Source organism: Hypomesus nipponensis, chromosome 6, assembly GCF_054491055.1.
Source record: "Hypomesus nipponensis isolate SF chromosome 6, ASM5449105v1, whole genome shotgun sequence".
In the NCBI taxonomy this organism is placed as follows: Eukaryota; Metazoa; Chordata; class Actinopteri; order Osmeriformes; family Osmeridae; genus Hypomesus; species Hypomesus nipponensis.
In genome coordinates this window covers 12715058-12730215 of record NC_140366.1, presented here as the reverse complement: position 1 = coordinate 12730215, position 15158 = coordinate 12715058, and the positions used below count along the sequence as shown (strand labels likewise).

Genomic DNA, 15158 nt, shown 5'->3' with positions numbered 1-15158 from the left:
AAGCTGGTGTTTGACCGTGCCTGCATCATAACAAGGGTAAAGAATACAAGCATTAGCTTTGGTGCTGCAATTTCTGTAATGAAGCGGTCATGTCGACACCATGTGATTAGGATGTGGGGGAGTGCAGGGTCCCTCAGCACTAGGCTGCATGGTCTGCCATCCTCTCAGCCAGTTAGGCTCTGGCTGGTTCCTCAGACAGCTGCTGTCTCTATTAATGGGCCAAATCTATGGGGAGTTCCCAGATGGATTTTACTGATCCCCATTATCAGTATTTCTAACGGAGAAAAAGGTTATATTAAACCTGGTTTTGAAATAGACAGAAAGGCGGGGTGGTAGGGCTTTGGGTCTTTGTGTGTGAGTGAGTGTTTGTGTGTTTGTGAGTTCCACGTTTGGGGAGGGTCCTGTAGTGAGGTAGTTGGATGGATAGGCCAGGGGATGGAGAGTGTGTGTAGGAGGGACTAACCTGTCATCCGGCCGGAGGTTGTGGCAGTAGAAATCGGAGCGGTTGATGAAGAAGCCAGTCCTCTTGACCACATTCTCTGCTATCATACTGAGGCGATCCAGCACATTACACAGTTTACTGGGGCATGGTGGAAAAAAATAGAGAAAGTTTGAGAAAAAAGGAGGTGGCAGGGGGAGAGAAAGTGAGATCAAAACAAATAAAAAAAGTAAGAAACAGGGACAGAAAGAAAAAAAGGGCAGCTAAATAGAGAGGGTGCAAAGGGTGAGGGAGGAGAAGAGACTTTAAAAGAAACTTAATTGACAAAAGCGTTGAACATACCAGTTGTGAGTGGACTCAGCAATGTGGGTTCATGGATATTACCAAGGTTGCAGACATGAACACAAAATATATCCCTGCCTCCCTCAGTTTCCATGGCTACGGCAGCCACTAAGCTACCTGATTGTACATGAATAACTGTGCACAGCAGTGTAGAAAATATGTTGTACAATATCCTGACACGCGTCATGTAACTGGATTGAGAAAGACCTGAGCCCAATGTGTATGGGGAAATAGAAAGATTAGTTCCCTTTTTGGCAGTCTTATTTGACAGAAGATGACCTGATTCACTTTGATGTAGCTCAATGATAAGCTAACAAGGCTAAGATAAACTAAATGATTGGCTGACAGCTACCTTTTGGTGTACCGTGCCATGTCCCAGGCAATGTAGTCGATGCAGTGTTCTGGTGGGAGGAACTGGTTGAGGTTTAAGATGGCTGGATACAACTCTTCACTCAGGATCTTCTCATGCTTCCGTTTCTCCCGTTTCTACACCCCGACAAAAAAAACACACCAATACAAAAGTATAATCCAAGACAAAAAGCTGTGTTTGGTTATGAAACTGGGTCTATGGCCTAGTTTTACTTGGCATGTCTTTCTTTTCTGTCAGTACATATTGAATTACATGACCACTTTGGTTGGACAGGAGAGAGAAACTTTTGTTACAAAAAATAATAATAATCTAGGTTGTTATCCAAACAACACCACTGTGACAAAAACCATTTTCATCCATCAACACCCCATCCAAGTCAAAAAAGTTGTTTATTTTCTTCCGGTAACACTTAAAAAGAGTGAGTCATGTCACTCCCGTCAGCGGTGTCTGTGTGTTTCTCAGACCGGAAGATTTTGTTCCTAATTGACTTTATTTCTTAAGTAATGTTAATTACAAAATAAAGACATTGAAATAGAAGAGCAGCATATTGTAAACATCATGTCTGTATTACAAACACCCAATTCCACCTGCCACTCCCTCCCCCCTCCTTCCCCTCCCTCCCTCCTTCCCCTCCCTCCTTCCCCTCCCTCCTTCCCCTCCCTCCTTCCCCTCCCTCCTTCCCCTCCCTCCCTCCCTCCCTCCCTCCCTCCCTCCCTCCCTCCCTCCCTCCCTCCCTCCCTCCCTCCCTCCCTCCCTCCCTCCCTCCCTCCCTCCCTCCCTCCCTCCCTCCCTCCCTCCCTCCCTCCCTCCCTCCCTCCCTCCCTCCCTCCATTTAATGTGTGCCACTACACAGCTAATCACACACAACAGCCTTTAATATCCCACAGATATCAACACACATGCCAATCAGTATCCCAGCATGCAGCCTAATGAGCAGTGTGTTAATGGATAAATTAGTTCACAAACACACTCATGCATACACACTAACACACACAATTCCCATCTCTGGCTGTGATCACGGCCACTCAGGAAGCAAGAGGCAGAGTGTGAAGATAGAGGGGTCCCCTTTCACACTCCCCTGGTCTCACGTTTGTGTGAGGGAACTGATTGGATATTTCTTTCTCTGTTGCCTTGGGAATGACAATGTGACCTGGACACACAACCAGGGATGCTCTGGATTTGCCACGCAGTGTGGATAGACAGCTTACATGTAGAGTGGAGAGGATATGTGTGTGCCTGGGGAAAGTATATGAGTATGTTTTTAAGGTGTGTCAGCTGGTCGTATGAGTCATAGAGTGTGGGTGTTGTTTGTACCTTTTAAAAGGGGCATCAACAGCTAGTAATGGCCAATTTATTCCCTCCTCCAGTCTAACTAGCCACAGCGACCTTATTCTACAGGATGGCGAGCTATCCATTTGTCTGCCATTGTCGTGACCTCATTGCTCTGCATGAAAGAGCTCCTGTATTTTGCAGCTCACGTGTGTCTTGGACCTTTCTGATGTTGTGAGCTTGGGCTCTTTTCTGCAGGTCAGAGCTGAGGAAGAGGAGAGGTTGCTAGGTTACCTTGACGAGGTTGAGGATGATGATGGGTGACCCGAAACGCTGCAGCATTTGGTCGAAGTGGAGCGCGGCCACATGGGCGTAGGGGTCGGCCTGGTCCACTGTGGGAGGTCAGAGGTCAAGGAGAATCAGTGGTGTGCCTGTGCATGAGCAGTTCAGAACATCGGTATGGTTGTGTCTGAGGCAACCATCAGATGCATACAGGTCTAAGGTCAACTACTTCCAACAGGACAGTTTGAACCTTTTTCAACCAAGGTTTCAACCTTGGTCGGAAATATGTGGTTATATTCAAACTAACCTGTTCAATAACTATGTGTTCTACAATGCAACAGTTTACTTCAATCCATAGGACTGTTTATTATTAAGTGCATCCTCCTCCACCAACAAATCACGTATTCAGAATTAGCCAATCAGTGAAGTCATAAAGAAGAACACAAGCCAAGTAACCGAACCAGTAGGTCAGCCAGGGTCCAGTCAAAGCGGGTAGTTATGTAGCACACCCAGACAAAACAGCAGCACTTGAACATGCTCTTTGTTTGTCCTTTTCTATCATCCTGTCTTTCAACTTTCACCGTTGTTTTTCAACCGACGGGTTTAATCTATCTTCACAGGACAGCACCCCACTTCAACCAATCAGGAAGAAGAAAGGAGAATCTGGGTCAGCTGAATGTGTTTATATCTAATGGTCCCTCCACTGGGAAATAAGGTGAGGGACAAAAAAAAAGACGGTGTGATAGAAAGATTGAAAGAAGAAAGAGAAAGTGAAAACAGAGAGTAAAAAGAAAAGGTGGGGCTCATTTCCCTCCTACCCTGTAATCAGGGCTGGTAATGAGTCAGACATCACGCATTGCCAGCATGCACCTCCTTCACACCACCAAAGACCTCCACTTACACCAGGCTGGTCATTAAGCTGCAACCCAAATGACGTAACACAGCACCTTATAATGAAGGAAACATGTTGAGAGAGATGGAAAATCTGCCTTCATATGCATTCTGGGGTGGTTCTGGAGCACCAGCGCAGTCTTCTAAATACACCTACTTGACCTGGATTTCTACGGCATTAAGGTGCCTCACAAAAGTAAACTATACTCATCACACCTACACCTGTAGGCAGTGCTTCTAATGTAACACTAATGTCTTACAAATACACAGAACTAATGTAGAGTGGGGAAATCTATATTGAATTCATTATTGATATGAGGCAGTTAAGTTGAAGAAGGTGAGTTGTGTAGAGTGGAGTGAATACTTTAGCAAGGCATTGCAGACCTCCATGTTAAGATCTGGTTATATTATCACACAGGAACACACAGTGCCTGCAAAAAAACAGACTGGTTAAGTATGGAAGCTGGATCAGATCTAGGAGTTATTAAAAATAAAACGTCAGTTTAATCTAAGTGGGAATGTAGTGATAATAACATGAAAGACTATGACTCAATCCTTTGTCCCAGACATGCCAAAAGTCATGTATTGTACCTACAGTGATTACCTATTTTATACAGAGAATATTGGGGTGAATTGGGATTTTGGGGTGATCTGTGGCTTTGGGGTGAGGTGAGGTTTTGGGGAAAATGTAGTTTTTGGGGTGAAATGGGGTTGGGTTTAGGGCTAAGTTGACATTGTCGTAGGTGAGTACTGACACTGAACTTAGACAGAAGAAACCTGATCTATCTTGGATTTGTTGGTTATGAAAGGAAATGCCAGGCTGGGATGGATAAAGGCCAGACAGGGGGAGTAGATTGTGTCTGAGTGATAACTTACCTAATCACACAAACACACACACACACTTCTTGGAGACAAGCTTTGCATCTATGCCTCATGCAGCTAAATGTCATCATGGGATATACTGAAGGGCAAATAAGGGAAGATCATAGAATTCAAAACAGTCCAGACTCAACACACGCCTATCTGCAGGCTTTCTTCCTTTTCCATCACAGAAACTAAATCTCCACACCCTGGAGGTTAATTCTGATGGACTGATAATGAAAGAAATAGATGAAGAGGACAAGTGTGAGGGAGGGAGGGAGGGAGGGAGGGAGGGAGGGAGGGAGGGAGGGAGGGAGGGAGGGAGGGAGGGAGGGAGGGAGGGAGGGAGGGAGGGAGGGAGGGAGGGAGGGAGGGAGGGAGGGAGGGAGGGAGGGAGGGAGGGAGGGAGGGAGGGAGGGAGGGAGGGAGGGAGGGAGGGAGGGAGGGAGGGAGACTCACTTGATTCCATGTTCCTTGGTTTAAGAGTGAAGCTCGTCTTTCATCTATGATGCCCTTATTCAAGCTGTTACCTTAAGTTCCCTACCTCCCTCAGTCTCTACCTCACTCAGTCCCTTCCTCCCTTGCTTCCTTCCTCCCTCAGTCCCTTGCCTCATCACTACTTCTTTTCTTCACAGGGTCTTTTGATGCCTCAGAAATACCTAGTAAAAAGGATGAGAGACCAGAGGCCTGCATCATCCAACTCACTGCTAAAATGAGTTGTGGGGTGTACTTCCAGAACATGGGGGTGTAGGGGTGTAGACTCACAGCGTATAGGGGGCTTGGGCATCATGGTGGAGATGTCTTGGGACCAGTACAGGGGAACGGAGCCCCGGACCTGGACATATGACGAGTAGCTTCCCGCTCTGAACGACATCACCGAGGCGTCATGGATGATCTGCTCTGTTTCAACCTCATTGGCCACGTCGCCCTACACGGGTGAGGTGTCAGACAAGGAGGATGCATTTCAATCTTTTGTCCCATTTTATTTGGATTTTTTGTCTTCAAAATGAAATCATTTTTTCAATACACACAACCAAATTTCTGCTGGCTTTCAATACATGAAGTTATCGACCAGCATGTGTGTTACATATAGATGGGATGCCACGTGCAGTAGGATCAGAGCACAGATTAATAATCTTTCCCAAAAAGCATGCATGTAAGCCAGAGACAGTGTCACCGAGGTAAAGACAAACCCACCTCTCTCTCTCTGTCTTTCTCTCTCATACTATATTACCATCATATTACCCTCACTCAGTCTTCGCCCACCCCCCTAATCACACTAGTGACAACTCACCCAACCAATTCCTCCTGCTCTGCCCTTCCCCCCCTCCAAATCTGACCCCCCCTGCTGCAGCTATTATGAGGCACCGGGGGACAAGTGGGCCATGTTTCCATGGCAACGGCAATGAATACCTGGCAGTTGGCTCCTCTTTTGAGGAAGCGAGTTCCGGCAAACTTGCTTGAGCGCCTGGCGATGAGCGTCACATGGACCGGCCTTCCATATATCAGAAGCTCTGTGGCCCAGGGTTAAGGAGGGACACACAATACACTGTACACACACAGAACACAACAGATGCACACACACAATCACACACACAACATACAAACCAACGCAACATTCAAACACCATGCCAGTACACACACACACACACACACGTACGCTTACAAGCACATAAAAACACACTTACATTCACAGTGCCCGTGGTCACAGTTCACTCTTCTTCCAATTCCTAGAATTTTCTTAATCATCATTCTCTCATCCCACCCTCTCTCTCTCTCACCACCCTTGGCACCTTTACTGACAATTCCTTCTCTACTTTACCTTTCCTCTCCTCTCATTGCCTGACCCACTCCTTCCAACTTTTCTTTTACTTTTCTAGTTTCTCTTTAACTTTCAATAAACGATCAACCTTCTCTACCTTGTATTGTCTGCTCTGTCTTTCTCTTCTTCTCACTGCCTGAGGCACCTTTCTGTCTCAGAAGAAACCCTGGAGACAGGAGCAAGGACTTAAAATCTGATGAACCCCCATACAGCCCCCCTTCTCTGAGCCCCCCTTCTCCCCATACAGCCCCCCTTCTCTGAGCCCCCCTTCTCCCCATACAGCCCCCCTTCTCCCCATACAGCCCCCCTTCTCTGAGCCCCCCTTCTCCCCATACAGCCCCCCTTCTCTGAGCCCCCCTTCTCCCCATACAGCCCCCCTTCTCCCCATACAGCCCCCCTTCTCTGAGCCCCCCTTCTCCCCATACAGCCCCCCTTCTCTGAGCCCCCCTTCTCCCCATACAGCCCCCCTTCTCTGAGCCCCCCTTCTCCCCATACAGCCCCCTTCTCTGAGCCCCCCTTCTCCCCATACAGACCCCCTTCTCTGAGCCCCCCTTCTCCCCATACAGCCCCCCTTCTCTGAGCCCCCCTTCTCCCCATACAGCCCCCCTTCTCCCCATACAGCCCCCCTTCTCTGAGCCCCCCTTCTCCCCATACAGCCCCCCTTCTCTGAGCCCCCCTTCTCCCCATACAGCCCCCCTTCTCTGAGCCCCCCTTCTCCCCATACAGCCCCCCTTCTCTGAGCCCCCCTTCTCCCCATACAGCCCCCCTTCTCTGAGCCCCCCTTCTCCCCATACAGACCCCCTTCTCTGAGCCCCCCTTCTCCCCATACAGCCCCCCTTCTCTGAGCCCCCCTTCTCCCCATACAGCCCCCCTTCTCCCCATACAGCCCCCCTTCTCTGAGCCCCCCTTCTCCCCATACAGCCCCCCTTCTCTGAGCCCCCCTTCTCCCCATACAGCCCCCCTTCTCTGAGCCTCCCCCTGAAGGAGACACAATGTGGGCAGACAACAAGTAGTGTGTGTGTGTATGCGAGTTTGTGTGTGAGTGTGTGTGTAGGTGTCTGCATGTACATGTAGCACGTGCAATGTGTGTGTGTACGTATGTCTACGGGTGCACGTGTGAGTGAGTGAGTGTATCTGTATATCTCCATCTCCTTGTCCCACTGAGACCTCCAATGAACAACAGTGAAGGAGATCCCACTGTTTTCTGTCTAGTAATGCTGAAAGGGATGGGTGTGACATCTGACAGCCATGGGACTTGACAAAGGGTCAATGACAAAGGGAATAGACAGCACAACTCATCGGCCTTAGCGGTCCATGTAAACGGTTCAAATAAGAAATGCTTTTATCAAAGCTGACAAACGCTGATGCATAAGAGAGACAGAACGTTCTCTATCAGTCAAATAGAGTATCTCTGTTGTTACACGCCACCAGTACAGCAGCACCCAACCTATCCAGAGTACAAACCTAGAATCACAAGAAAAAGATCTGTGAAGGTTCTCCCGAACTGGAAACAACAGACGGATCCTTGATCAATCCCCAAAATATTAAACACACAGAGAGAGAGAAATAAGCACTCTCGTAAGGAGCCACACTCACAAAAAGAACTACACACACACAAAAACAACCATCATCCCACCTGTATCTTTCTCATCTAAAACATAAACACGGCTCGTGATTAAATATGCAACCAGTTTCATCTCTCTCCTCCTCCTCCTCCTAGCAGATGGCCACACTGTGTAAACCTGTAAGCACTGTTTACATAGCCGATAACCATTTCTTACTTGCCATCTTTTTATTGTCGTTCCACAACCAGTGGATATAAACCTCATTGGTTAGCAGAGCCTTCGGTGGTTGTAGCACTGAACGTGTTGCATAGAGGTTGGTTCAGATAGGCTGTCTGACAATATCAGTGCTTTGAAGATTATTTCCTCACATGCAAACTGAGAAGGCGACGGGTTTGTTTGTTTTTTTCCCTTTAAAAACTGTAGGCCGACCCCCACACACACACACACACACACGTGCTTGAAACTGTTGTTTAGTCTGGGGCCTCTCTTCCGTGAAGAGAAAAGGATACTGGACTGGCCACAGAAGCCGTGAATGATGTACATGAGCCAGTCGTGATGCACCACGTCCTTGACACACTCCAGGAGCTTGGCGTTCCACACGTATTTGGCGTAGGGCTCGTTCTGAATCCCGTGGACCACTGACAGAGGAGTAGCAAACACACAACATGGAGGATAAGGTTCAACCGACAAGTTTAGGAAGGGGTTTCAGCACAGAGAAAGTGGGGCGACGAGGGGGTGCAGAACCCTGGATCAAGGGGTGGGAGGTTGAAAGGATAAAGAAAGGAAGAAAAATGAATGAAAGAGATTGTGTGCCTAACCTTGCGTGGGCAGGCCCTCGTCCTCAAATATGTCAAAGCTGTCCTGGCGGCTCTGTGTGTGCACTTCCTCCTCTGGCTCCGCCCCTGGGTCACATGGGCTCTTCAGCAGCGTCAGGTTGTATTGCAGCGAGTGGCTAAGGTCGTAGCTATAGCTACAGGGTCAGACACACACACAAACACACACAAGACAGTAATGATGAGAGCGTTTGGGCTGAATGATTAGGCTGATAGACGGATGGATGGAGGGATCAGTGATTTTGTCGTTGAAAAGCTAAAAATGTCAAATCAATTGGCCATTTTGTGGCTCATCACCTGTTGCTAGGAGGACAGGGTCACGGGAAACGAAGGACACATGAAAGCAGTAAGTGAACTATTATTGGACGTGGCAAGCATCTGGCAAGTCGTGATTACATAAGATCAGGGACTTTCAGTTCAGGGTTACCAAACATCCGAAACCCACAATTCCCCCCTGAAATTAGTTGATAAATCTAGTTCATATGGGGCCGCCCCACCTGGGGTGTGGCCATCACACCTCTGTGGTGATGCTGCTGAGGGCTTGGAGAGAGAATCTTCTGTCTGCTAGATAAGACCAGCGCAAGTGTTGGCTGGTAGAAAACCTATTATCGAAGTGTTCAAAGCACAAACTTGTATAATATGATCAAATAAAAAAACAGTTAGATTAATATGTTCAGTGAGCACGGACAGAAGCATGGATGGATGGAAGAGAAAGGAGGGGTGTAGAAGCTTCTGTTCAAAAAAAGAATGACCACATTCAGTTCCTGAACACAAGTCATCGGCATTATAGAGCATGACCGTCATGGCCATGGAACCCACCCCCCCAACTCACCTAAAGTAGAAGTTGCTAGAAAGGTCCACATTTTGGAAGATCCTTACATATCTGCAAGATAGCAATGGAAGGAAGAAAGCACAGATGCTATTAGCTTCAACGTCATCATGAAAACCTCTTCAGATCGGGAAAAGCTGTGTTAATGAGTTTAATGTCATTGTTCCTGGCTGTCTCACTGGGTTACTAGGTCAGTGTTACCAAGACGTCTTATGCAACAGGTGAGAATTAGAGAACAGATGTGTGCGTGTGTGCATCCTTGACATCATATACCGACAGCACATAGCTGTGTGTGAATGGAAAAAAGCAGGGGGTAAAGGAGAGACTGAAAAGGTGAACAACTCAAGGAAAGTCAAAGAAGGGGAGAGGGATGCTGTAGATATAAAGAGCGAGAGAGAGCGAGAGAGAGCGAGAGAGAGCGAGAGAGAGCGAGAGAGAGCGAGAGAGAGCGAGAGAGAGCGAGAGAGAGCGAGAGAGAGCGAGAGAGAGCGAGAGAGAGCGAGAGAGAGCGAGAGAGAGCTGAGTACAGACAGGTGTCTCTCCCACCTGGCCTCGTCAGGGTGGGTAACCCTGACAGAGTCGTTGGGGATGTGGATCATGCTTGTATCCTCGATCTTATAGATAGAGTGGCCGCCTATGTCAGCCATCTTCCTCCGTTTGGTGATCAGGACTATGTAATAGCCTTCCAGGAAGCGGACAAAGCCTGCAGGGACACAGCAACACACCATGAATCCCCGGACCTCTCTTCTATACCCAATGACACGTACACACTTTCCTGTCCACTGCTTTCACTCAACACCTCCTCAGTTTTCTGAACTAGATTTGTATGAGCAAAGCTAAAGAGTTTTCACATTTGATTGTGTGTGTGTGTGTGTGTGTGTGTGCGCGTGTCTCCATGCCATGGCCTCATGACATAATCAAAACCTCAACTTCTAATGAATACTCCATTGAAAATCTCAGTAGTAATGAAAGAGACAAAATAATGACATGCAGTTTATGTGTTTTATAACATTCGCTTTTCACACTCAAAGCTACCGCTGTTTTCCAAGAGAACTTGTGTCGAGGGGGCCAGAATTAGCATGAATGCTCCTGATCAAAGCCTTGGACCTTTTACATAACAGACACAACAACAGGCTGCAGAGGCCTGTGCTGCTAATGTAGACTGTGGTTGCAACACACACCATGGTTCCTAGACGCATCATCTCATCTGCTTCCCTGGTGAAATACCCTTGTCTGGAAATAGGTTGAGATACATTGAGCTTCAGAGACACTTTGTTATTTGTATCTTCTTGGCAAAATCAGAACATAGTATTATATCATCCACTGATACTGGTTTGGCTCCACTGACAGTCTAAAGCAGGACATTATATCCCCTCTGTCATAAACACCGCTCTGGCATTCTCACTAAGCTTTTGTCAAAGCCTAGTCCTAGCACACCTGTAGCACACACGTGGCTGGGTAATGGAAGCCATATGTTATACATGCGTGTGTGTTTGGTCAGCCTAGCAGTAAAGGCACTGTGCATACATTGTACTGGTCTTGGACTGGGAGGGCGGAGATGACCTAGATTGCCTTCTATCATCATGTCACATTAAAGGGGCTCTATTAGACGTTTACAGCAGGACTGTGGAAGATCTAGCTTGACTCATATGGCTGTGGAAAAGCTTGTGACCTAAATTCACTCAGCTGATTGACCGTGATTATCAATGAAAGGATGAAAGGACCCGAGAGTACAGGCCAACTGAGTAACCTTATATTACCTGACTTCTAAGCCTCGTCTTTTGTCCCCACATCAAAGATCTGTCTGGAAAGGTCTCTTACACTGCAACTGGTGAATTGGTGGTGACGTGGAGAAAATAACACTGTGACATGGGTCCAATTTAAAGATTGAGGGAGACAGAGAAGTCAGAGACAGTCTGTGTCGCTGTGACCAACACCTCTAATAATCTGCCTGCACCACATGCTTTAACTACCTGCAGCTGGTTAGGGTAATATGTACGCGGTACCTAGAACAAAAACATAATTATCATTATGGCATTTCAGTGTGCTTGTGTGTGTCCTGGCTCTGTGAATCCTCTTATCAGACACACCAGTTAACCTGCATTTAGAACCATAAACACAAGTCATGGCCAACAGATGAGGCCATGTCCAAGTTGAAAGCCACACAGTCGTCATAACGGGTGACATGAATAGTAACCCCCTACCCTCCTTTCCCTCTTCTACGCATGTTCTTTCTCTCTCTCTATGCATATTGCTTGTACACCGTGACCTTGATAACTCTGACATCTTTAACGAGACAGGATCACCCCTGCTGTCCTCATCACCAGAAGAGTACAACTCCATTTAGACAGAGGGACCAAACTAGTCTGACGCTGACAGACAAATAAGATTCTAATAGAAAAGAGACTCAAACTCATCCTCCTTACTGTAATAATTCAAATGGGCTGCCATCAGTTCCTATGGTAGGGTCATGTTTTATTATTGGATAAAATGGAGGCCAACTGTCAACTGTCAAGCAAAAAAATCCAAATTGGACAGGCGGTGGATTACGCAAAAGTTATTAGGTGAAGGCGGAACGACTGTGACAACATTGATTTGGCTTTTCCATCCAAGAGGACTGTGAGAGAAGTAACAATGACATTGTCATTCTGGTCCCCTTGAAGACGGGTCCTATGGCAACCCAAGGATAGGCCAGGATAAACTAACACTCAGCGCTTAATTAGGCAGGCTGGAGATCTGCTGTCACTAGGGGAAAAAACAGAGAAGCTCGCTCCTTGCAGTTAGTTCTACTCTACGTAGCCCGAACATGAGTTCAGACTGAGTTCCATATGCTAGTCCCAGAAAACACATTAGCTGCTTTCATGACAAGAAGCCCTACTGTGTATTGGGACCTTCAAACTCCATCCGAGAGCCTTTGCCTCAGTCTGACATGAGAAACCAATAATTAGCTACATTTAGACACAGGAAGCAGCTTTGGAAGTAGGTTCCAGAACTCCAGAACACATACCACAAACATCCCCTGACTGGCTGGTCAAGGTTCCCACGGCAACCTGAAAGAAAGGGGGTGAGGAAAGTGGGGGCTTTCTTTCTTTCTTACCTACGATGCCGTAGGCAGACACAGCTCTGGAGAGGCCAGATGAGCCCTTCTGACCCATCTTGGGGCGGTTGCCAAGATCCAGTCGCCCTAGCAACTCCCTGACCTCCTGTTGACTGTACACATGCTAGACCAGAGAGAGAGGGCGATTAGTTGTTAGCATCATGTAGCAAGATATATGACAGCTACCCTTATAGCATGTTACAACTCTACATCCTCCATACCACCTAAAACTTTACAAATAGGAATACTAAGACTTCACAACAATGGGGCTCAGGTGTCAAGGTAGCACCCAAGTAAGGCTAACCATTACCCAGAAAAGCTTGTAAAACATGTACAGTGGGGGAGGGGGGAGGATGGCGGGGTGACCCCCCCCCCCCCCCCTTCAAGAATAAAATGTAAAGCGGAGGACGATAGGTTTGTTTCGGAGCAGTAATGGTCACAGTGAGGAGAGCTGCAGTCTAACTGCTTCCATCATCTCAGCTGTCCCCAGCAGGGCTCTTAGGCCAGGGTGAGTGATTGCACAATTTACCTCAAGGGATTCTCTGCTGTGTTATACAACAGTACTGGGGTAGTTCACGTGTGGATGGGGGTTGGTGGCTGGTTTTTGGGTTGCTGTGGCATCTCACCTTGTCATCGATAATCACAAGGTCCCGAGGTTCCGTGCGGTCAATTTTGAGAACACGATGTTTGGTCTGGGCGTGATTGCTCCCCACAAGAAAGTATCTCTGAAGTAAGCCGGTAAGATATGAACAGTAGACAAATGTGAGACAGAGATGCAAACAGGGACAGCTGTTTGGATGGATGAGTTAATCATGGATGAGTAGGGACAGTGAGATGAAAGTTTCAAACTAGATAATCAATGACCAGAACGAACACTGTGCAAACAAAGACTAATGGTTGAAGACAGTGTTATATACGTACAGAAAATAGTTTCTTCTGACACTACACATCTAGGCTTTTTGAAAGGGAACATCTAACACACACCTCAGCATAATAGAGACCCTGTACTAATTGGCTTGTAAGGAGTATATCTACAGAACATAATTTCTCTCTTTTTGGTGTGAGATTGAGTCTGTGGAACGTCCAGACAAAGGCCTGTGTCATCCTGTTCTACACGCATCCTCATTGCATAAAGTCTTGATCTACTTTCTGAACATTTCTTAATCATCAACCAGCTGGAGCTGACATGGTACAGCCACTTTAAGTCAATGACAAGAAAATACATAAAAACTATACTTTTTATAGTTACAAAAAAGTCACGTACAAAGAAAAACAACTTGACTAAAATGGCCGTGTAGTTAAACTGGCTACTTTTGATTGCTTCTTTAGATCAAACATATGATATTGCATGAGCCAGCACGTAGAAACTGTATCTACGACTTTCTTTAAAACAGAGGTAATATCTTGGTCATCTCATAATGACCGAATTCTTGATAGCAGGAAGTACGCTGCACAAATCTGGCAGTTATTGTTCTACCTTGCTGCCATCTAGTGGCTTAGGCTGTATGCATTCCTTAAAGGAGTCATAGCAGGCATAAACACTAGATGTTAACAATAATAGTAACTATTATTAGTCTGGTGGTTAAGGAAAGAAAGAGGGCCATTTGACCCTGGTAAATTTAGACGAGTGTAAACTGCTTTTGCTGAGGAGTAAACTCTATTCGTGGAAAGGAACTAGCAGTTTATATAAGAAAATGGGACTTACAGCCCTGGTCTCGTACAGTACCAGCTTCTGCACTCCGCTGATGACCGCCGCCGTTAAAGGCATGATAGATGGGTTGAAGTCGATGTTCTTGGAAGCCTACGACAAAACAGACTGATTTGGTGCACACGGTGGGAAAGCAGCTATGTAGACTTCGTAGTGCGAAGACTAGAACATTTAGAACTGGAACAAAGGGATATGAAAAAATACCATCAACATGATATTTAGCAACGTTACTCGAATAGTAAATACGAAAGTAGGCACCGAACACAGTACTAGCATCACTAGCATCCATACTGCCCTGTAAGGACAGCCACAATCTTTTTGCTTACCAAATGACGTCCAATTAAGCGAGGCACACAATACAAATATCCACAAAAAAAAACTTTTAACACGAAAATGGTGGACTATCAATACATTAAGTCATAGCATCTTAAACCCTCATCTGTTCCAGAATAGTTTGCACACACTGTATTTTGCTCTCATACATTTGTTACGATCAGGTGACTGTCATTAGGTTTGCTTGTTTTGGAAACCTGTGTAATGCTGCGTTGCACCCTGTGATTTTATATGCACCCGTTTTCAAAGTGCGTAGCACATGGGACCACTCCACGATGGAGTCGTAAGTTCAAAGCTAATGCAAAACTATTTTGAATCCGACAGTTTTAAGAAATATCTTCAACATTTAGATCCTTGGTTGAGCCCCGCTTTAACACGTGACATTGGTTGTTGCTGATGTCTAGAGTCAATTGAGACGCACCAGTTGGAATTCAGCTGGTACGGGTGCCCGCACAGTCAACAAGGTTTAATGCCCGATGAAGCGAAGACAATGTCAATTACATGTAAATTGCGCGTA

General features: G+C 46.5%; 1 protein-coding gene across 1 annotated transcript in view; it reads right to left on the bottom strand.

Moving 5' to 3' along the window:
• fig4a (FIG4 phosphoinositide 5-phosphatase a) overlaps positions 1-14789 on the bottom strand; it is a 34733-nt gene extending 19944 nt beyond the window's left edge. The window contains exons 1-13 of the mRNA XM_084700526.1: positions 14635-14789; positions 14306-14401; positions 13227-13325; positions 12601-12724; positions 10050-10206; positions 9507-9557; positions 8660-8811; positions 8351-8479; positions 5868-5968; positions 5220-5382; positions 2715-2812; positions 1134-1267; positions 464-580 (exon numbers count right to left, since the gene is read on the bottom strand). Of these exons, the coding sequence (XP_084556652.1) occupies positions 464-580; positions 1134-1267; positions 2715-2812; positions 5220-5382; positions 5868-5968; positions 8351-8479; positions 8660-8811; positions 9507-9557; positions 10050-10206; positions 12601-12724; positions 13227-13325; positions 14306-14368 (1388 nt within the window). The 5' untranslated portion in view covers positions 14369-14401; positions 14635-14789. The remainder of the gene's footprint in view (positions 1-463; positions 581-1133; positions 1268-2714; positions 2813-5219; positions 5383-5867; positions 5969-8350; positions 8480-8659; positions 8812-9506; positions 9558-10049; positions 10207-12600; positions 12725-13226; positions 13326-14305; positions 14402-14634) is intronic.
• Positions 14790-15158: the final 369 nt, after the last annotated feature.